General features: G+C 34.5%; 1 protein-coding gene across 3 annotated transcripts; it reads left to right on the forward strand.

The window, feature by feature from the left end:
* The first annotated feature begins 10,876 nt into the window (after positions 1 to 10,876).
* On the forward strand, positions 10,877 to 14,576 carry LOC132037295 (uncharacterized). 3 transcript variants are annotated; one of them, XR_009409828.1, is made up of 2 exons: positions 10,877 to 11,521; positions 13,652 to 14,576. XR_009409828.1 is itself a non-coding variant. In XM_059427785.1 (2 exons), exons 1-2 carry the CDS (start codon positions 11,145 to 11,147, stop codon positions 12,606 to 12,608), a joined length of 675 nt encoding a protein of 224 aa, XP_059283768.1. In that variant the 5' UTR covers positions 10,974 to 11,144; the 3' UTR covers positions 12,609 to 13,625. The 3 variants fall into 3 exon arrangements, 2 of the variants coding, with proteins under 2 accessions (XP_059283768.1, XP_059283770.1); XM_059427785.1 differs by lacking the exon at positions 13,652 to 14,576 and adding an exon at positions 12,311 to 13,625 and having other exon boundaries at positions 10,974 to 11,521; XM_059427787.1 differs by lacking the exon at positions 13,652 to 14,576 and adding an exon at positions 13,032 to 13,622 and having other exon boundaries at positions 10,983 to 11,521.
* Positions 14,577 to 20,027: the final 5,451 nt, after the last annotated feature.

The raw sequence follows: 20,027 nt of genomic DNA on the forward strand, positions 1-20,027 counted from the left end.
ACCTAAACAATTTATCACCCCTATAGTCGAAGATGCCGAACTTCTTATTTGTAGGAGCTAATATTTTCCAACGAAGGGAAACCATAGGCAAAGCAGGTTAATTTAGAGATATTTGTAAACAATGTTTAGACAAGGAAAGAAATTAAACACATACTTGACAACCTACACTATGGCTTTTCTTGAGTGTGCGTTGAATCAATTTTACCCCGTCTTACAACAAATAGTAACAAACAGATTCCAGCGAGCAGAGCCAAGCAAATAAGGGAAATATTTAAACGACTACATTTTATTGTACGAACAAGAATGAGAATATACAAAGGCGAGTATGGTTACCTTCTCCGGGACAGCGAACTGAGGCTATTATCGTCGTCGAGTCTTCAAGTCCGCTCGGAGTAATCCTTGCTCAGCCGAGAACCAAAAGAGGGGATTTCGACAACCAAAAAAAAGAAACTTAAAGTTAAAAACAGACTTTTCTGCAGAATCCAAATTTTAATCAAAGGAATTTTATGAAGGGGAGGCTTGTGAGAAATAAAAGGGATTTTTTCTTTTTTTCAACTTCTTGAACTTAAGGAGGATTTTATTTTTTTAAAACTATCAAGAAACTTATAAAAATCCAGATTTTTCTCAAATTGTTGAACTTGTTCCAAACAGCTCACTAAGGGCTTCTATTTATAGGTAAAGCCGAGGGGCTTCAACCACTTGAATTCGAAGTTAAAAAAAAAATAATAATAATAAAGAAAAAGGGGGGGAAAATCTGGGAGACTTTTTTTCCAAGAGATAAGATGATGCAAAAATGGGTATGGGACTTACCCTAAAATCGGCTGAATTTGCACATGGAGCCTGCAAGTTTTCAGAGATGGAGTGTGAGAAAAGAGAAAGCAGCGGATTTCGTGGGATGTTGCTGTGGTGGTGGTGAAGTGATGGAAGTGACGGGGAGTGGGGCGGTGGTGACGTGACGGTGGCAGCTGGTTGAAGGGAGAGAGAGGGGTGGTGGTGACGTTGGGTTGGAGATGAAGTGGGAGTTTAGGGGTTTGGTTGGTTAGCTGATTAGTTTAGGGGGTTTTGGGCCGGTTCGGGTCGGGTTAGTGGGCTGGGGCGGGTCGGCGGGAATTGGGCTGGGGATTTGAGGTGTTGGGCCACAGATTTTGTAGAGAATGGGAATTGAATTTTGCCCAAATTTTAGGTAGATGAATTAATTTCTAATCCCCTCTATTTCAATCAATTAATTAAAATATGCTTCTTCGTCTTGATTAATTCCCACAAAATGTATACCTATATAAATTATGACACAAGTAATTTAATATACGCGTTTGGTTTTAAAAATAGTGTAAAAGATGATTAATACGGTAATAAGTAAGATTAAAGGAAAAATGCCAATACGAATATCAACATTACTATTATTGTTATTTTTTCCGAATGATTTTATATATAAAAAAAAATGCTTAGTCCTTTTTAATTATAAAATATGATGTTTGGTCATTTTTAAGAGACAATAAGAATGTTCTTAATTTTAGCGAAATATATCTCGAAAAATAGTGTAATAATTGGCAAAAATATTCCAAACTCATTTTCGGGGAATTTTCACGACTGAGAAGCATAGCGAAATTAATTAAATAAAAAGGAGGGCCAAAATTGGGTGTCAACAGTGATACTCTCTTATTGTAGTTACATAAATAATCTGTTTTATTTTCAGGTTATTTTATATTTCTTATGGATGATTACCTATAATTATCTTTGGATTTAAGTTATATATACCGGTGGTGCAAAAAATGATTTATATTATTAATGCAATTTAACTTGTATTAGCAAGTCAATTACCAATTAATTACACCTCCCATTTTAATTTATGTGTCTTAGTTTGACTTAACAAAGACTTAAGAAAATAACAGAGATTTTTAAATCTTGTGTTCTTAGATTAAAAAAGTGTATAACATATCAATCCCTTCGAAACTTGTGGTCTTAAACATCATGTGAGACGCAATTAAAAAGTTAATAAAAATAGAAAGTATTATTTTTATAGATAGACTAATAAAGTGTTATAAGAAATATTTATTCCTCCATTTCATTTTACTTGGCCCTTATACTAAAAATAAAATTTTCTTTTTACTTGTCCATTTTGGCAAATCAAGAGAAATCTATTATTTTCTTTCAATACTACTCTTATCACTAAATATCTACATAAAGTACTAGTAGACAAATTTAGATTTCGAAAGCATAATTCATAAGGTTAGTTTAATTAGTAAAATAAACACCTAATAAATACACCCCCTTGGTCCCAACTTATACGACACTTTCCGCTTTTCGAGAGTCAATTTGACTAAATTTTAATTTGAAGTTAAATTGGATTGCGTTAAATCAATATTTTAAGATTATATTTAAAATTACATGAAAAGTACTATAAGTTGCAACTTTTCCCATATCGATTTGGTTAAAAACTACACCTTAAAATGTTAATCAAAGTTCATGCAGTTTGAATCTTAGAAAGCAAAAAATGTCACATAAATTGGGACAAAAGAAAGTGCCAAATCAACATTGGCTATGTGAAATGAAATGGAGAGAGTGCATACCATTACCTTATAATTAAGTTCATCCTTATATTTACAACATAAAAATTAAATTCATTATAGTTTAGTTTAGAAATAAAAATTATTTTTACTAATATGTATATAGAAATTAAACTCTTATGTATGACTTAATTTTCAGCTCCGAACTACTCATTCATGTACCATGCAAAAACAGCACCTGAGATTTCACACAACGACTACATAATCATTGGCGGCGGCACCGCCGGCTGCCCATTAGCCGCCACACTTTTTCAGAACTACAACATTCTTTTACTCAAACGTGGCGTTCGTTTTACGAAAATCCAAACATTACATATTTATCAGCATTCGGATCAGCACTTTGCGATCTCTCACCGAATTCACCTTCTCAGCGATTCATTTCTGAAGACGGTATAATCAACACGTCTGGGCGGCGCTAGCTGCTTAAACGGGGGATTTTACACACTCGCGGGACAGAAGTACGTGCGGAGTGTGGGATGGGATGGGAAGCTGGTGAATGAATAGTATGTGTGGGTGGAAAATAAAGTGGGGCAATCCGCCGTGTGCAATGGTCTTGTGGAGTTCGGGGTGGTGCCGTACAATGGCTTTACCTATGATCATATAAATAGGACTAATAATGGTGGCACGATCTTCGATGCCGACCATCGGCGCCACACGGCTGTCGATCTTCTTGAGTATGCTAACCCTAGTGGAATCACTCTCCTATTGCATGTTTTCGTCCACAAAATCTTGTTCAAAACCAGAGGTACGTGTATTATCATGCCAAAAAAAAAAAAAAGAAGAAGAAGAAGAAGATTAGAGTTCTGTTTTATTTTATCTGACGGTGTCTGACTTTGCATTGAGTTTAAGAAGCAAAAAAAAAAAAAAGGAACAAAGAGTTGTGATCCCGTAAGGGTGAGCTAACCCTAAAATCCATCCTCAATTCAGGTTGAAGGTTGTAACTCGCCTGTATGAAGTTAGAATTGCTAGTAATCCCCGATCAGTTATACGGTGGTGAAATCGTTCCTAAAATTTATAAACACTGCATGGCGCACTATAGCTTATAGGAGCTAGACTATTGGAACATACCAAAAGTACTCTTAGAAATTGTAGTTCTAACATGATATGTCATTTCTATGACTATTAGAGAATTTATTAAAGGATAAAATAGAAAATTTGGTAGAGTTTCCAAATAAAAAAAGGGTAGTATGTACTGTCATTTTTAGTTTAACATACTAAAAATGAAAGAATGACATATAAAGTGAGACAGTAGAGTAAAAAAACAAAGCTGCATCTAGAAACTTCTTAAAGATCAATACAAGATTTTAAGTTAGTGATTCCAGAATATCACTGCACCTACTATTATCTCCCAATGAATGTGAACTTACTATAGATATATAATTTTTCAAGTTTTCAACAATATGATATAGTTCCAGTCAAAAGTGATATTCCCTCTGTCTCAATTTATGTTATACTTTTCACCTCTTGATATTCAAACTGCATAAATTTTGACCAACCTTTTAAGATGTATTTTTTTTTATCAAATTGATATGAGAAAGTTGCAACTTATAGTACTTTTTATGTAGTTATCAAATACATAAATTTTACTCTTAAAATATTAAATTAATCTGATATAATTTAGCTTCAAAATTAGTCGAGCTGACTTTCGAAAAGCAAAAAATATTACATAAATTGATACGGAGAGAGTACTAATGAACTTCATATATTAAGAAAGTAGTAAATAAAGTAACAATCTTGTGCAGGAGTATAAGGCCAGTAGCTTGTGGTGTGGTATTTAGGGATGCATGAGGGAAAAACACAAGGCATATTTGAGAAGAGGAGAAATGAATGAAGTAATAGTTTCAGCTGGGGCACTTGGAAGCTCACAGATGTTAATGTTGAGTGGGGTAGGCCCATCAAAACAATTAAAGGCCCATAACATTACAGTAGTATTAGACCAGCCCAATGTTGGTCAAGGGATGATGGACAACCCAATGAATACAATATTGAAAAATTGACTTGTTATGGCTACCTTTAAGATTTATTTATGAATAATAACTACTTTTTGTTTTATTTATTTTTTATAGCTAAAATATTTTCTTAAATTACACATCATAACTAGTGCTCTGTATTTCACAAGTTTCTCTTTTCAATTAATTTTCCCTCACCTTCTAGATCTATCTTCTCCCTCACCCCCTCTCTTTCTCTCTCTCCATTCCCTCTCATCACCCCAGATCTGTGAGGTCTTAGATGGCACGACAATAATAGGGTATTTGTACCTTTTCCTCAAAGTTTAGCATAGCAACCATCATCGTTCCAAGCTGTGTTAGTCAAGACAACTTATCTCGAATTGATACGTGCATGATGGAAAGGCTTTGTGCGAGCCCAAATTATCGCAAAATGACACCGTAGACTATTGTTGAGTAAAAAACAATGATGGGCCAATAGTCTTTCTTCAGCACTATTTGATGCGAAAACATCAAATTAAATGATCGAACCAAACGTCAAAACTATTTGAGGGAAAAACTCCATCTCATTTTTTAGATCTAGTCCTTTTCAAGCCGAAAATGGCAGCAATAATCCTCAACCATTGTCTTAGCCGCCGGATTGAAAAGGCTCTCTGCCGGAAATGGCCAGATCTACTCCCTCTTTGCTTCCACCATGGGGGCCCGTTATCTTCATCGCGCCTCCGCCGCCTCTTCCTCCATCACTGCTTTTCATCTCCATTTTTTAGTGTAAATACAGTGTATGTTGTATTTTGCCGGAGATACGATAAATTTTTTTAGTGTAAATATAGTGTATTTTGTATTTCGTCAGAGTTGTTGAAGATCTATATGAATACAGTGCATCTTAATTTCATTTGAGTAGATACAATGTATTTTTAAAAGGATTTGAATGTATTCTTCATTTTTTTAGTGTGAATGCAGTAGTATTTTGTATTTCGTCAGAGATCTGACCGGTGTTTTGTATTCTTCATTTTCGGCGTTTTTTGAGTGAAAATACATTCAAATACAATCGAATACATTCAACTGATGTGACATTGGGCGACGACTTTACTGATCTGAACTCGAATACATTTAAATACAACCAAAACAAAAAGATTATCAGTATATAAATAAAATGAAATACACAACTCCTTTGTGTATCTAAAGGATTTACTCCACTCTGTTTTTATGATACATGTATTTCGCTGTATTTAAAAACACGAAAATACAATCGAATCTCCTTCGGGTATTTAAAGGATTTACTCCACGTTGTGTTTATGATACATGTATTTCGTTGCATTTAATACACGGAAATACAGCCGAAATCACATAAAATGTAGCTACAGTTTATAAATTGCAAACGTATAGCTATATATTATTAGGAGCTTATAAAACGTAGCTTGTTTATGTAAATTTCCCTACAATATTTGTGCAATCACCTGTCCCTGTTGAAGTCTCTCTGAGTCAGATTGTGGGAATTACCCATCTTGGAAACTACATTGAAGCTTACTCTAGCAAGAACTTCTTCGGTCGCCATACTGCTGTTAGTGATTATGGAATGTTCTCTCCAAAGGTACTTTTCTCCTCATGTTAAATTTTATTATACTGCTTTGAATTGCTTGTCCTTATGCCGAGGGTCTATTAGAAACAATCACTCTACCTCTCGAGGTAAGGGTAAGGTTTACGTATACTCTACCTTCCCAAGACCCCACTTTGTGCGATTTTACTAGGTATGTTATTGTTGTTGTTGTTTAACTTTTATATACTAATGATGGTGTATAAATATTTTACACTATCGAATCACTTAATAAATGGAAAAGGATAAAAAATGTCCTTAAACTATACGAAATTGAACAAAAATGTCATCCGTTATGTAACGACCCTTTTGGTCGTTACGGCTAGTTTGACCCCACTGACCCTTTCCCAAGCTTTATTAGCCTATATTTGACCCGCAGGGATGGGTGGTACGATTTTTGAGGTCATTGAATGCGAAATAGGTTGGTTTTTGTGAAATTAGTCTTAAAATGAAAAATATTTGACTCGAAGTTAACTTTTGGGTAAACAGAACTTTAATGAAAATTCTTCAATTCTGAGAGGTCCGGGTGGTCATTTAGAATTTGTATGTATATTCGTCTCGGTTTCTAATACGCTCGGGTGCATTCTGGGACATGGGATGGAAAGTTAGTTTTGAGGTATCGGGGGTTCACTCGGTCAACGAGACCTCTGTTGGGAATTCCAAGGCCATGAGTGCGTTCGTAGTGTGTTTTTATGTATATCTGCATATCCGGGTTGTGTGTATAGGGCCTCGGGTGATAATCGGATTTCGGAATAAGTTTATGAAAGTTGAATTATTTTCTAGTTTCTGGTGTACCGCAATAGCGGCACCGCTATAGTGGTGGCCACGCCGTAAAAGCGGCTACGTTCATTTTCTGGGTAACCGCTGTAGCAATGGGGTGAGCACTGAAGCGGGACCGTTATATCGGTCCCGTGATTGCAGAAGCGGTTGACGGGCAGTGATATCATTTAATGACTTATTAAACCCCAAACCCTTATGTCATTATTCTATTCTCATAACCTTAAGCTTGGGAGGCGAATTTAGGAGTTTTGGGGCAGATTCTTCATTGAGGTAATTCTCTTGGCCTTAGATTTCATCAATTACTACTCCTAATCATGAATCTAATGCTTGAAATCTATAGAATCGAAGAGGGATTAAATGGGTTAAGTTAGTCATACAATCTGATGTATCTAATGTTGTTGAGCTTATATCTACCATTGTTAGAGATTAATTCTTGAATTGAAAAGCTAGAGTTTATACCCAAAATTGGGCTTTTTTGCTCCGAATTTGAGCAATCCATGAGTTCTTCTAGCTTATAATTGATGGGAATTGATCACGTAGAGTATTAATTTCACGTTGAGACTTATAAATTCCTAATTACCTCTTTTTAGTTCATAAACCCTATTTCATGAGTTAGGAATTGGGTCTTGAATAGAAGTAAGGTTTGAATAATAATTCTTCTTGATTCTAATTTCCTAATTTAGATATGATTAGACTTTCATTATCACGAGACACAAAGGAAGAACAGACTAAGGTTTGACTGTTGGAGATTTGTTGTTTGGCTTTCCAGGTAGGTTACAATTTACCTATAGTGCGACTTCTATTAGCAAAGCGTATGTTTAGATGATATTGTCAGGGAATGCATGTAAACCTTCGAATATGAAGTTTGGGATGGATATTGCCTTAGGTTGGGCCTTGTTGTATGATTTGGGGGCTAGCCACCCCGTTGCGTTGTTGACTTATCTGTTCTATGTACTTGTTGGCTCGTCGCCACGTTGAGATATAGGATATTGGTGGTTAGTTATATATCATGATTATGATATTGTGGTACCTTACTTTGTCGATATTGAGATAAGAACTATGAATCTGTTGTGGCTTATTGTGTAGCTTTATTGATAATATTACTGTGTGCCCGTGTGTGGTACTATTTGGGATTGATTTGGTTTATTGATATTACACTTGCATTGTATTTATACTCATTTTCATGATATATTGATATTGCCTTGATATAGTAATCGCGATGATGGGAAATGAGAAGGAAATACGTATTTATCGAGACATATTGATACGAGTCACCTGGTCGGCAAGTGCGGAGTGACCGATTCTTCCGAGCCATATTGGATATTAAGTCATCTCTAGACTGTGTGCGGAGTGACTGGTATTGGATGTTGAGTCATCTCTGGGTTGTGTGCGGAGTGACTGGTATTGGATATTGAGTCATCTGGGCTGTGTGCGGAGTGGCTGGTATTGCATGTTGAGTCATCTCTGGGCTGTGTGCGGAGTGACTAGTATTGCACATTGAGTCATCTCTGGGCTGTGTGCGGAGTGACTAGCACATGGACTTTGCAGGTCCCCCATGGGTTGTGCTGCCGAGACCTGATGTTCCGTCGTTGGAGTACATGTGTACGAGTATAAGCATTGCATACATATTATATACATATTGCATTGCATCTTATCATCTCTCTTGGTTGATTATGATATGGACTTGTGATTGAAATCTCCGAGACTTAGCACAATTGGGTTTGGATGCGTGATATGGTTGTGATTGATGAATTCGGAGTTGATATACTGAGACTTGGCATATATTTCAATGGCATTTTGTTGTCTCTCTTATGTGCTGAGCGTGATTTGGATTGTTGTTGGATTGGATATGGGCAGTGTTGGGATCCTTGTGTGTGACTAAATAGGGATGGGATACTGTAGTCATAGTTTGGTCTTGGTGATTATTCTAAAGCTTGGAACATTTGGGCTTAGATGCTAGAACATAGTTTGTGATTGGCATTGAGGATACTTGTCTAGTAATGACTTGTACTTTACTGTTTACGTGTTATTCTTACTTTATTGTCTTCATATACATTAGCTAGTCTTAGTCGGCCTATGGTGCCTATTAGCACTTGTTGTTTGTACTGACCTACACTTGCTGTATTCTTTTATGGATATAGAGGACTTGCCAGGTTTCACTTCATCTCCTCGTGGTTAATTTCCGAGTTTGCTGTTGAGTCCATTCAGGGTGAGCATGATGACGTTCGTTGCCCGAAGACTCCTCTTTATTGCTTTGTCTCACTTCCTATTCCGGACATGAATTGAGACTTTCATGTGTTATTCAGACTTATAGTTTTGTAGAGCTCTTGTATGACCAGACCATGACACTGGGATTGTATTTCACTACTTTCCGCACTTTATATTATTATTCTAAGAATTACATTATTTCTAGTTTCTTCCGCTTTACTTATGTTTATGATTGTTGGGATAAGGGTTCGCCTACCGAGGTGGGAAAAGTATGTGCCCGCACGACTTAGTGAAATTGGATCGTGACACGTTAATAGGTTGGTCTAAAGATGCCCCTAAACTTACTTTATTGGATCAAAAATACCCATATTGTTACTTTATTGGATCAAAAATGCCCTTTTCCTCACAAATGTATTGTTTCTTCTTTTTTTCTTTTTTAGACACATTCTTTTCCTAATAAAAATAATATTTTTAAAGAACTCTTATTTCTTTTCTTTTAAAATCCCTTTAGCTAATAAGAAAAACGGTAAGTAATCGTTTTTCCTTCTTAATCTCGTTTTATCAGTTAAAATAGAATAAACACTTGTACTTTTCAACTACTTCGAGCAGCCAGAGGACTTAGAAAGATGTGTTAATGGACTCAAAGTTATAGAAAATATAATTGAGTCCAAATCTTTTTCAATCAGATATGACACACTTTCATTGCAAGCATTACTCATTTTAACAACAAGTGCCTCAATGAATTTGTTGCCAAGACATGACAGTGTTTCAGTGTCATTACAGCAATTTTGTAAGGACATTGTGATGACTGTTTGGCATTATCATGAAGGGTGTCAAGTTGGTAATATGGTTGATCAAGATTATAAGGTTCTTGGGGTTGATAATTTAAGGGTAATTGATGCTTCAACTTTTAATTACTCTCCTGGAGCTAATCCTCAAGCCACTGTCATGATGCTTGGAAGGTTAGTAGTACTAATTTATACTTTTACTATCTCAATGTGTTTTATTTTGGCATAATACATAAACAAGTCCTCAAACTTGGCCTCAGCTGGTAAATATGCCCTCCAACTTTAGATGTGCATAAGTAGGCGCCTCAACTTGTCTCCACTTTGTTAGGTGAACACTCCAACTTATAAAATGATCATCTAGACACCTCCAAAATTTATGTGCCACATCAGTGCCACGTCAGCATTTGTGTTTGCTTGTTTAACTTTATACAAGTTGAGGTGCCTACTTGTGCACACCCAAAGTTGGAGGGCATACTTGCCAGGTGAGGCCAAGTTTGAGGGTCTGTTTATGTATTATGCCTTTTCTTTTTTACAATGTTAAAAAAAGGAATGACACACTTGAAGGGGAGTCTTGGAGCTCAGGGGCGGATCTACACACAAGTGAGGGTGTTCACTCGAACACCCTCGGCAAAAAATTATACTGTATATATAACGTATTTTTGTATTTTTTATGTACATATATAGATTTTGAACACCCTGAACACAAGAGTAAGGGTTGGTTCAGTGGTTTTCGAACCCCCTCAATGAAATTTCTAAATCCGCCATTGTTGGAGCTACATTAAAGTTGTCTCCGTATGATTTATAGATAATGGTTTTGAACCGTGGAATTAGCCATTAATGCATGCGTCAAGATAAACTCCCAACATTACACCCCTATGGGGTGCAACCCTTTCCGAACACACCCCACATGAAAGTGGAATGCTACATGCACCGGACTGCCCTTGTTTTAAATAAGAAGAAGAAGGCGCTTTTACATTTACTCTCTAACTTTTTATTTACAATTAGTGAGATGATTTATAGTCACAGAAATTTCTATGAATAGTCACAAAAATTTCTATGACTTATTTTAGACCACAATATATTTTTTAAACGTGTTCTTTTCTTAAATTTAGTGCTAGTCAAGGTGAGGAAAGGTTTCTTTCATTCTACTAGGGGCCTTAAACAAGGAGACCCTTTATCTCCCTCTCTTTTTGTTCTTGGGGCAGAAGTGCTCTCTATCATGCTCAATTAATTGCCCCATATTGATCAGTATAGGGGGTTCACCATGCCTCCTAATGCCCCCCAAATTACTCACCTTGCGTATGCAAATGGTGTAATTATTTTTACTTCTGGTGGAAAGAGATCCTTAAAGTTGGTGATGCATCAACTTGAGAATTATCAAAATGTTCTGGACAAAGGATCAACATCAACAAGAGTTGCTTCTTTTGTACAGCCCAAAGCCACCGGCAACATCATTCAAAGGATCAAAGAGGTAACTGGCTATAAACATTCTGAATTTCCTATTACTTACCTGGGTTGTCCTTTGTATGTAGGGAGACAGAAAATTGCCTTCTTCAGTGATATGATCTCCAAATTGGTGAAAAAGGCTACTGGATGGCAAGGTAAGCTGTTATCTATTGGGAGAAAAGCTACTTTAATCAGGTACGTCTTACAATCTCAACCCATTTACCTGTTTTCTACTGTAGAACCTTCAAAGGATGTTTTATATCAACTTGAGAGTTACATGAACAATTTTTTTTAGGGTTCTAATGAGGGCAAGAATAAATACCATTGGAGTTCTTGGCCCAAAATGTGTTTTCCTAAAGAGGAAGGAGGTTTGGGTTTTAGAAGTATTTTTGATGTTAGTAAAAGTTTAGCTATGAAAAGATGGTGGAGACTAAGAACTTGTAGATCTCTTTGGAGTACTTTCCTGTTGGCTAAATATTGTGATAATCATCCTGTCAACTCCTATATTCAACCTACTCAATCTCTTGCTTGGAAACATTTGATTAAAATCAGAGATCTAGTTGAGGAAAATTTACTATGGAAAATCAACAAAGGAAATAGCAACCTTTGGTGGGATAATTGGTGTGAAATGGGAGCTGTTTCTCACATTATTCATAGACCTTATATTAACCACTCTCAACTTGTCAATGATGTTATTATCAATGGGAACTGGGAGGTTGATCATTTATTTCTGCCTGAATTTCTTGTTGAGCACATTAATTCCATTGCTATAGGAAACCAAAACATCAATGACACTCCTATCTGGATGCCTAATAGCAATGGCAATTTCATTACTGCTTCTGCCTAGAGGCAAATTAGAAAGAAGAAAGAATCTTCTCATTTCTTGAAGAACATATGGCATAAACACTTGCCTTTCAAAATGTCCTTTTTAGTATGGAGAATTTTAAAAAGAAACTTGCCCTTTGACGATACCATTCATGATAGGTTTGGGCGTGATGTTGTTTCTAATTGTTTTTGTTGTCCTAATCGTCTTGGAGATACCATTCATCATACTTTCATCGGTGGTACTATTGCTAAATATATTTGGATTTTTTTTGGGAATCCCCTTGGAATTTCCTGGGAGGATATTCCCATCAGAAGTATTGTTTCAAATATGGTGGACTATCAGGCCAAAAAACTTTCTTCATCATACTATTTTACAAATTACTCCTATAGTAATTTGTTGGGAGATATGGAAAGTCAGGTGCTCAGTTATTTATGGAGGCAAGAAATGTTATGCTAAAGGTGTTGTTTTCCAGATTCTTAATCACTTGAAATGAGTAATTTCCAAAGCCAAAACAAAGAGGAACTGGGATATCAAATGGGAAGAGATCTGTCAACAAATCATGCTTCTAATCCCCAAGATTGAATGTACTATTGTTAAATGGTACAAGCCTCCTGAGAATTATTTGAAAATCAACACTGATGGTCGCAGGGACTCTAATGGAAGGGCTGGAACTGAGGCATATGCAGAGATCACAAAGGCAATTTAGTTATGGCTTTTGCTTCTACTTTTGGTCACAATTCAAGTAATATGACTGAAGCCATAGCAGCCTTGATTGGACCGGAATGGTGTTTTCTTAATGGGCACGATAATATTATTCTTGAATGTGACTCTATGATTGTGATAGAAATGATAAAAGACATTTATAATATTCCTTGGCAGATGAAAGATATCATTTTGCAAATTCAAAACATTACAAGGAACATTAGTTGTGAAGTTCAACATTGCTATAGGGAAGCTAATCAAGTCGCAGATGCACTAGCCAAATGGAGCATTATTAATGAAGAGCTGTTGATTTACTCGCACACTAATCTCCCCTCCATAGCTATTGGGCCTTATAAATTGGACCTCATTCAGATGGCATCACTAAGGCATAAACAAAGGAGGAATATTTTTGTATAAATTGGGTCCAGTTGATTCTCGAAGCTTGTTTTTTTTTTTGCCTTAACACACTGGACCCTTTGTATATGTTGTGCAGAACTTGTAAAGTTGTGATTTAGATAGTTTATTCTCTAGCTTGTTCTGTAATTTAGGGTTGGACTCATCCCCCTACTCTTTGTAATCCCTTATCGGTGTTATAAAATGTTGCACCACCATACGACGGAAAATTAAAAAAAAGAAGAAGTGTTGGTCAAGACTCTACATAAATTGTGACGGAGGAAATAAAAAAAAATACTTATACTATATAATCATTAATGTCTTGGTTCCTGAAATTAAGATGTGATGATTACAAAAGTTTTTTTTTTTTTTTTTTTTTGGGGGGGGGGGGGGGGAATGTGCAGGTATATGGGAGTAAGGATACTGAATGAGAGAGTTGCTAAAGAGAATTAAGAGTCAAGTTGATTGATGATAAATTCGCTTCTTCTTTGGTTACCTTTTGTTGAATGAGTGTGGAATAATTAAGACCATATGATATCACTATGACCGTATTAGCTGTAATAATCCCCCATAATTTTAGTAATATGTTTCAGAAGCCAGTCAAAGGTTTTAAGTTCAACTAGTATAGTACCCGCGCATAGTGTTAGAAAAAAATATTGCTAAGAAATCATTATCTTATTTTCTTGATCAAATTTAAAAATTTATTATTTTATACATTGTAAAGTTAAAAATATTTGATCCATGACCATTGATTATAAATAATTTTTGTCTAATATTAATTTTTTTTAATTATAATTTTTGATACGCAGAGAATATTAACTATTTTTATACTGAATTTACACACACACGCGCACACTTAAGTCTTATTCCTTGTATTTCTATGCTAATGTTTTAATTTTTTTTTAATTCTTTGTTCCTTGTATATCGTTATTGTATTATATTTATTACTTTGTATCGTTACATTGCCAAATAATTGTGCATAAGCTTGCCACCTGATTTAATTGTCATTCATTACTTTCCTTTTCATAATATATAGATATACATATAGGATATTTTTCTTAATCCTGATTTCTTTATTTGGACACTTTTTTTTTTTTAATTTCTCGGTATTCTATTTAATTTTATCAATAAAAATAATTTTGAGTATTTTTACCTTATTTTTTTTCATTTAAATTACATCAAATTATAAATATGCTCACATTTTCTTTAATCCATCTTATACGTTTTTTTTTTTTTCATAAATTGATGCTTTCCCCATTTAGTTTAAAGTGAAAGATCTTTGTTATTTCATATACTTTTATAGATATTTTAAATAACTGTTAGTTTGAGTAATATATGAAGTAAGAAATTACTGAGATTGCCTACCTAAAAATCTTAATTGTAGTTAATAATTTTATTTTGATGCTTGAAATTCATTCATTGATATCTTATTTTTGACTTTATTTGTTATAGTTTCAGTTACGTGATTTTATGCATAATATTTATAACTTTTCTCATGATAAGTCAAATGTTTTTTTCATATCATATTAGAATAAGTCTAAACTATAAGAAATTACTTCTAGAAAATTTCCTCTTTTTTTAATGATTTTTATCTATTCGTCTTTAATTAAATTCATAATTTTTTAAATTCAATTATATCAGCCCCGAATATTTTTGGAATAATATATCTTGTAAACTATAGTCCAATTTAACTCCAATAATTAAAATTTACGTTTCTACACATATTTCATTTTCAAATTTAAAATTCTTTTTTACAAATTTTCAGAGGTATCATTCAGCTTAAGCCTTTCAATATAAATTTATATTAACGTTTAGAATTCTATTTAAAAGTTGTTATTTATGTAGTCTTTGTAAAAACTATAAATAAATAGATTAACTTTAAAATATCCAACGTAATTGCAAAAATCTTATGCACACCTCCATTTCTTCACAAAAGTATAATTTATAGTAACTTTAAAGATAGATGTTAGTATAGTACTCGCGCGATGCACAAAAAATATTAGAGAAAGAAATTATAAAAGATCAATTCAGATTTTCAAAATTCACGTATATATGTGACATACATGTTTTTAAAAGTAAAAATAAAATTTCAGCGGATACACTAAAATAAAAAAATCCGAAAAGAATAGCAAATATACAAATATACCATACTTCTGAATTTCCTCTCATCATGGCATAACGAACTAAGAAATACCGTTATCTCCATTTTTAGAAAGATTTTTACTTTATCATATAAATAGTTTCTTTATTTGAAACTGAAATAAGATATTTCATAGATTCAGAAACTAAGTCAATTACAATGCATAATTAAAAGATACCCACTAACCCAAATGTAAAACTTAACACCAAAATCCATAGAGACCTGCTTTGTCTCTTCAAAGCATAGGAATATCCATAGCAATAACAAAAATCTAAAAAGTTAAAAAGTATTGTTAAACACAAAGGCAGAGATTGAGTCAATTATATGATTAGGTAGTATCTTTAGATACCAGCTTCGTAAAACGCACGGATGCTTTTCACTCCGCCTCTTCTTGCCAACCTCAGACAGGCTTTTGATGCACTGAATATTGTCACGAAACACCTTATATTGCGGTATCATTTTGCACCGCTCTTCCTAATTAATCTCTTGCCTTCCATTCCACAGCAACTGGGAAAATTGGGCTGTGAGATAAAAGAGAATATCTATAGAGTTTTGATTGAGAGTGATTTGCAGTTGAATTAAATTATTCATGAGTACGTAGAAGATGGAGGCAGTTGTTGTCCTCCGCTTTCCAATTTCAGATTAACACCATGAATCATTAACCTGAAGCAACAAAAGATCAACTCAAGAATTCAACAAAAACAGGGGTAACAAAAGATCAACGACATGCTGGCATCCCCGCTTCTAAATCATCTCAAGTCTTTCATCATCCTCACCATTATACATATTGATATTATTCCTGCAAAACATAATACTTATCAAAATCGTCAAAAGGACATGAAACTAAAGTAAGACATGAAACTAAAGTAAGTAACGAATGGCAACAAAATTAAATAGCAAGTAAATTGTTTCTTTTTCTTCAGAATTTCGCAATCAAATTAAGTACCGAATTCAAAAATAAGTAAACTGTGCAAAAAATGAAAAATGATCTGTAGAAGTGAAAGAAAAAGATATATAAATGTGGATTAGTGTTTGGTACAGTTAAATTTTGAATTTAAGTTGGAATAAAACTGTGCACGTGGATTAGTAAGTTAGTGGGGGTAATGTGGGGTGGGACGTGTAGGTTAATTTATTTTGTTTCTTTTTTTTTTTTCATCTTTTTTATTTGTTTCAGAATTTTTTGGGCTGATTTCCTTCTCAGTTAAAATTAAAGTAACTATCAAATTTTGACATTTAAAAATAAAAACTGCAAAAGTTAAAGATTTACAGATTGTCCTATTTCAGTAGATTTCCCAATTTTTAACAATTAATAAATAAATGTTAACCTTATTTTTTTAATAAATTGTGTTGAATACTTATACTTGATTATCAGTTTCAACGTTTCAAGGAAGAGTTATTGAAACAGAAGATTATTCATTTTGTTCTCTAAAGTTTTAAGCTTAATCCGCCAAAGTTTATTCATTTTGTTCCCTAAAATGTTAAGTCCTTTTATTTAAAAGTATTTTTCAGAAACTCTCTTGTGGAGAAACTGCACCCAGAAACCGCTGATTCAAATTTTAAAATATTTTCCAGCTTTTCTTTTTATAAACTTCTAATAGTTAATTAGTTATTAGTTAATAGTTAATTAGTTACTAACTACATGTGGCTTTTTTCTAGACTGCCACTTGGCTTAATGTGGTGCTTTTTTTCTTGGCTTTTAATAATATGTAGATATAGATATAGATTATTCTGGAGAATAAAATGGATATATTCTGGACTGTTATTTTTATTTTCTCTCAGTGTTTTTCTCCTACTGTTGGATTCCATAAATATGTATGAAGAGGCCGAAACATTTTGTGAATTCAACTGAATTTATTCTTATCAAATTATGTATAGTGTATGTATATGTGGAAAAGATTAAATTACATACATATAATTAATAGTAAAAATTGATTTTAAACTGACTAACTCTAAATCTTAAATTCTTCTACATGAGTCGCGATCTTATGACAAAGTTGGTTTTTGAATGTTCGCTTTTTATTTACTGAGAAAGATGGAATATAAGTAGGTGCGGATATACCGGGTGTGTGGAGAAATGAGTAGAAGTATATTACACAACAGTGGTTAATTTACAATTATTCAGATAACCAAACCCCCCCCAAATATCAAGAGAGGGAAAAGTCTTGTAATTAGATTTAAAGAAATTACAGGATCATGCTACCTGGAATCAAATTTACCATTGCGGATATATAGAAGAAGATCATGATCAACACGCAGCTTTTGCATCGAATGCCAAAAGTAGGAGGCATCATAAGAATATATCCTTCATTCCTTTGGCATAATTTAATGGCCTACGCTATTTCATTATTTCAGTTGAATCCTCTATTGTCTCTATAAATTCAGCTGTCCAGTGTCTGATTTCCTTGAGGAGGTTGAAGAAAACATTCAGATCATTCCAAAACTAATATGTATACAACCTATCATGCATATTAAGTAATTGATTCAAAAAAAAAAAAAAAAAAACTATCATATTAAGTGAACCAGTTGTAGGGCAGCTCTCCGTTTGGCAGATAATTATGAATATATACTACATTTTGTGATGTCACACTATTCACTTAATATCTGCCAAAAGAGAGTTGCCGTATGATAGCTTCTGCTTAAGTTATTAATATATGAGATCTACAACTTTGATGGTATCATCGAGCGATATAAGACTTGCTTGGTTATATTAGGAAATGAGCAGGAGGAGGAATCAACTACGATGAGACTTTTGCTTCGGTTGCTAAGTGACAGTTTGAGCATTTTTTATAGTTGCGACTGCTTTCGGAACTGGAAATTGCATTAGATGGATGTCCATAAAGCCTTCTTGCACAGATATATCAAGGAGGAGGTGTATATGAAATTGCTGCCAGGTTTTGAATTTCCAGTCAGTGGAAGATCTTTGTACGGATTAAAACAAGCTCCACGGTGTTGGTTTGCGAAGTTGTCAAGCGCTCTGACGAAGTATGGGTGCAGGCAATCGTACTCGGATTATTCTCTCTTTACCATGCATCGGGAAAGTGTGCAGCTCAGTGTTCTAGTTTATGTGAATGATTTGATCATTTTCGGAAATGAGCACGAGCTATTGAATAGTTCAAAGACTATCTTCGCAAGTGCTTCCGCATGAAGGATTTGAGATCTTTGAAGTATTTTTTGGGAGTTGAGGTTGACAATACCAGCATATTTCCGTGTCAACGAAAGTATGCTTGGACATAATCTCTAAGACTGGCTTATTGGGAGCCAAGCATATCACCATTCCTGTGGAAGTGAATCACCGGTTAGCACTAGCTAATGGATCAAATCTGGTAGATTTTAAATCATACCATCAACTAGTCAGTCGACTCATATATCTTTGTTTCACCCGATCAGAGTTGTCATATTGCGTCCATGTACTATCTCAGTTCCTGCAGCAATCGAAGGAGGCGCCTAGGGACACGGCTCTTCGGGTACTTGAAGAAGAACTTGAGACAAGAAATAAGGAAGAGGAAGGATTCTGACCTCTGTTTGTACAAATGGTGTGATTCAGACGGGACAAGATGCCCGCTAACCCAGAGATAGCTTACCAGGTGGTTTTTCTCTCTCGGAAATTTGCCAATATCTTGGAAGACCAAGAACCAACATATTTTCTCCCGCTTTTCAGCAGAGGCGGAATATCGATCATTGGCGATGATGGTCTGTGATTAAAATGATTGAAAGGAATCTTACATGGTTTGGGAGTAGAACAAGAGTATCCGGTTAAGGTGTATTGTGATAGTCAAGCAGCATTGTATATTGTCCGAAAGTCGGTCTTTCATGAACGGACCAAACATATTGATGTAAATTGTCACTATGTCCGGGATGAGCTGCAGTCCAGTAGTGTATTCACAGCTATGTCCCAACCGGCAAGAAGTTGGCTGATATTTTTACGAAGGCATTGAGAAAGTCATGGTATGAACATTTACTTCACAAGTTGGGCATTTGGAATCCTCACAAGTTGGGCATTTGGAATCCTCACGCTCCAACTTGAGGGGGCGGGGGTATTGAATGTAAAATATGGTAATTGTGATATTATAGGAATTGTAGTCTTATAATTAGGGTAAGAGAATATTGTAGTCCTATTAGAATAGGGTTAGGTTAGGCAGTTTATAACTTGTATATAAGGAGGTCACATTGTGAATATAAAAGCAGAGAAAACCCTCACGAAAACATTTTTCTCTTTACCCTTTTTTGTTCCCTTTCGTCCTTAGCATATATTCATGAAATATTTACAATATACTTGGAACATACTATCCTTGAGGATTTAAATATTCAAACATAAAAAAGAATCATAAACCAACAAAATTATCATAAATTAACAAAATCTGTACATGTTAAAGTAATAACATGTGTATTATTATCTTAAAAGGGAAGAAAAGGAATGGAATCGAGTTAGGGGGTGAAGATATTGTGTTTAGAATTCATGATTCTTTGGGAGACAACGGGGTTTCAGTTTTGTGTAGACTTTGCTATTGAAGGGAATTTTGTTTGGCAACTATTGATATACTAGTTTAAACACTGTATAGTTGTGTAAAATTCTCCTTGTTTTTACCTGAAGGGCCTTAATCTGCAAATATATATGTGATGGGCCCCTTGTATAGCAGCTT

This window comes from Lycium ferocissimum, chromosome 11 (assembly GCF_029784015.1).
Source record: "Lycium ferocissimum isolate CSIRO_LF1 chromosome 11, AGI_CSIRO_Lferr_CH_V1, whole genome shotgun sequence".
Classification (NCBI taxonomy): domain Eukaryota; kingdom Viridiplantae; phylum Streptophyta; class Magnoliopsida; order Solanales; family Solanaceae; genus Lycium; species Lycium ferocissimum.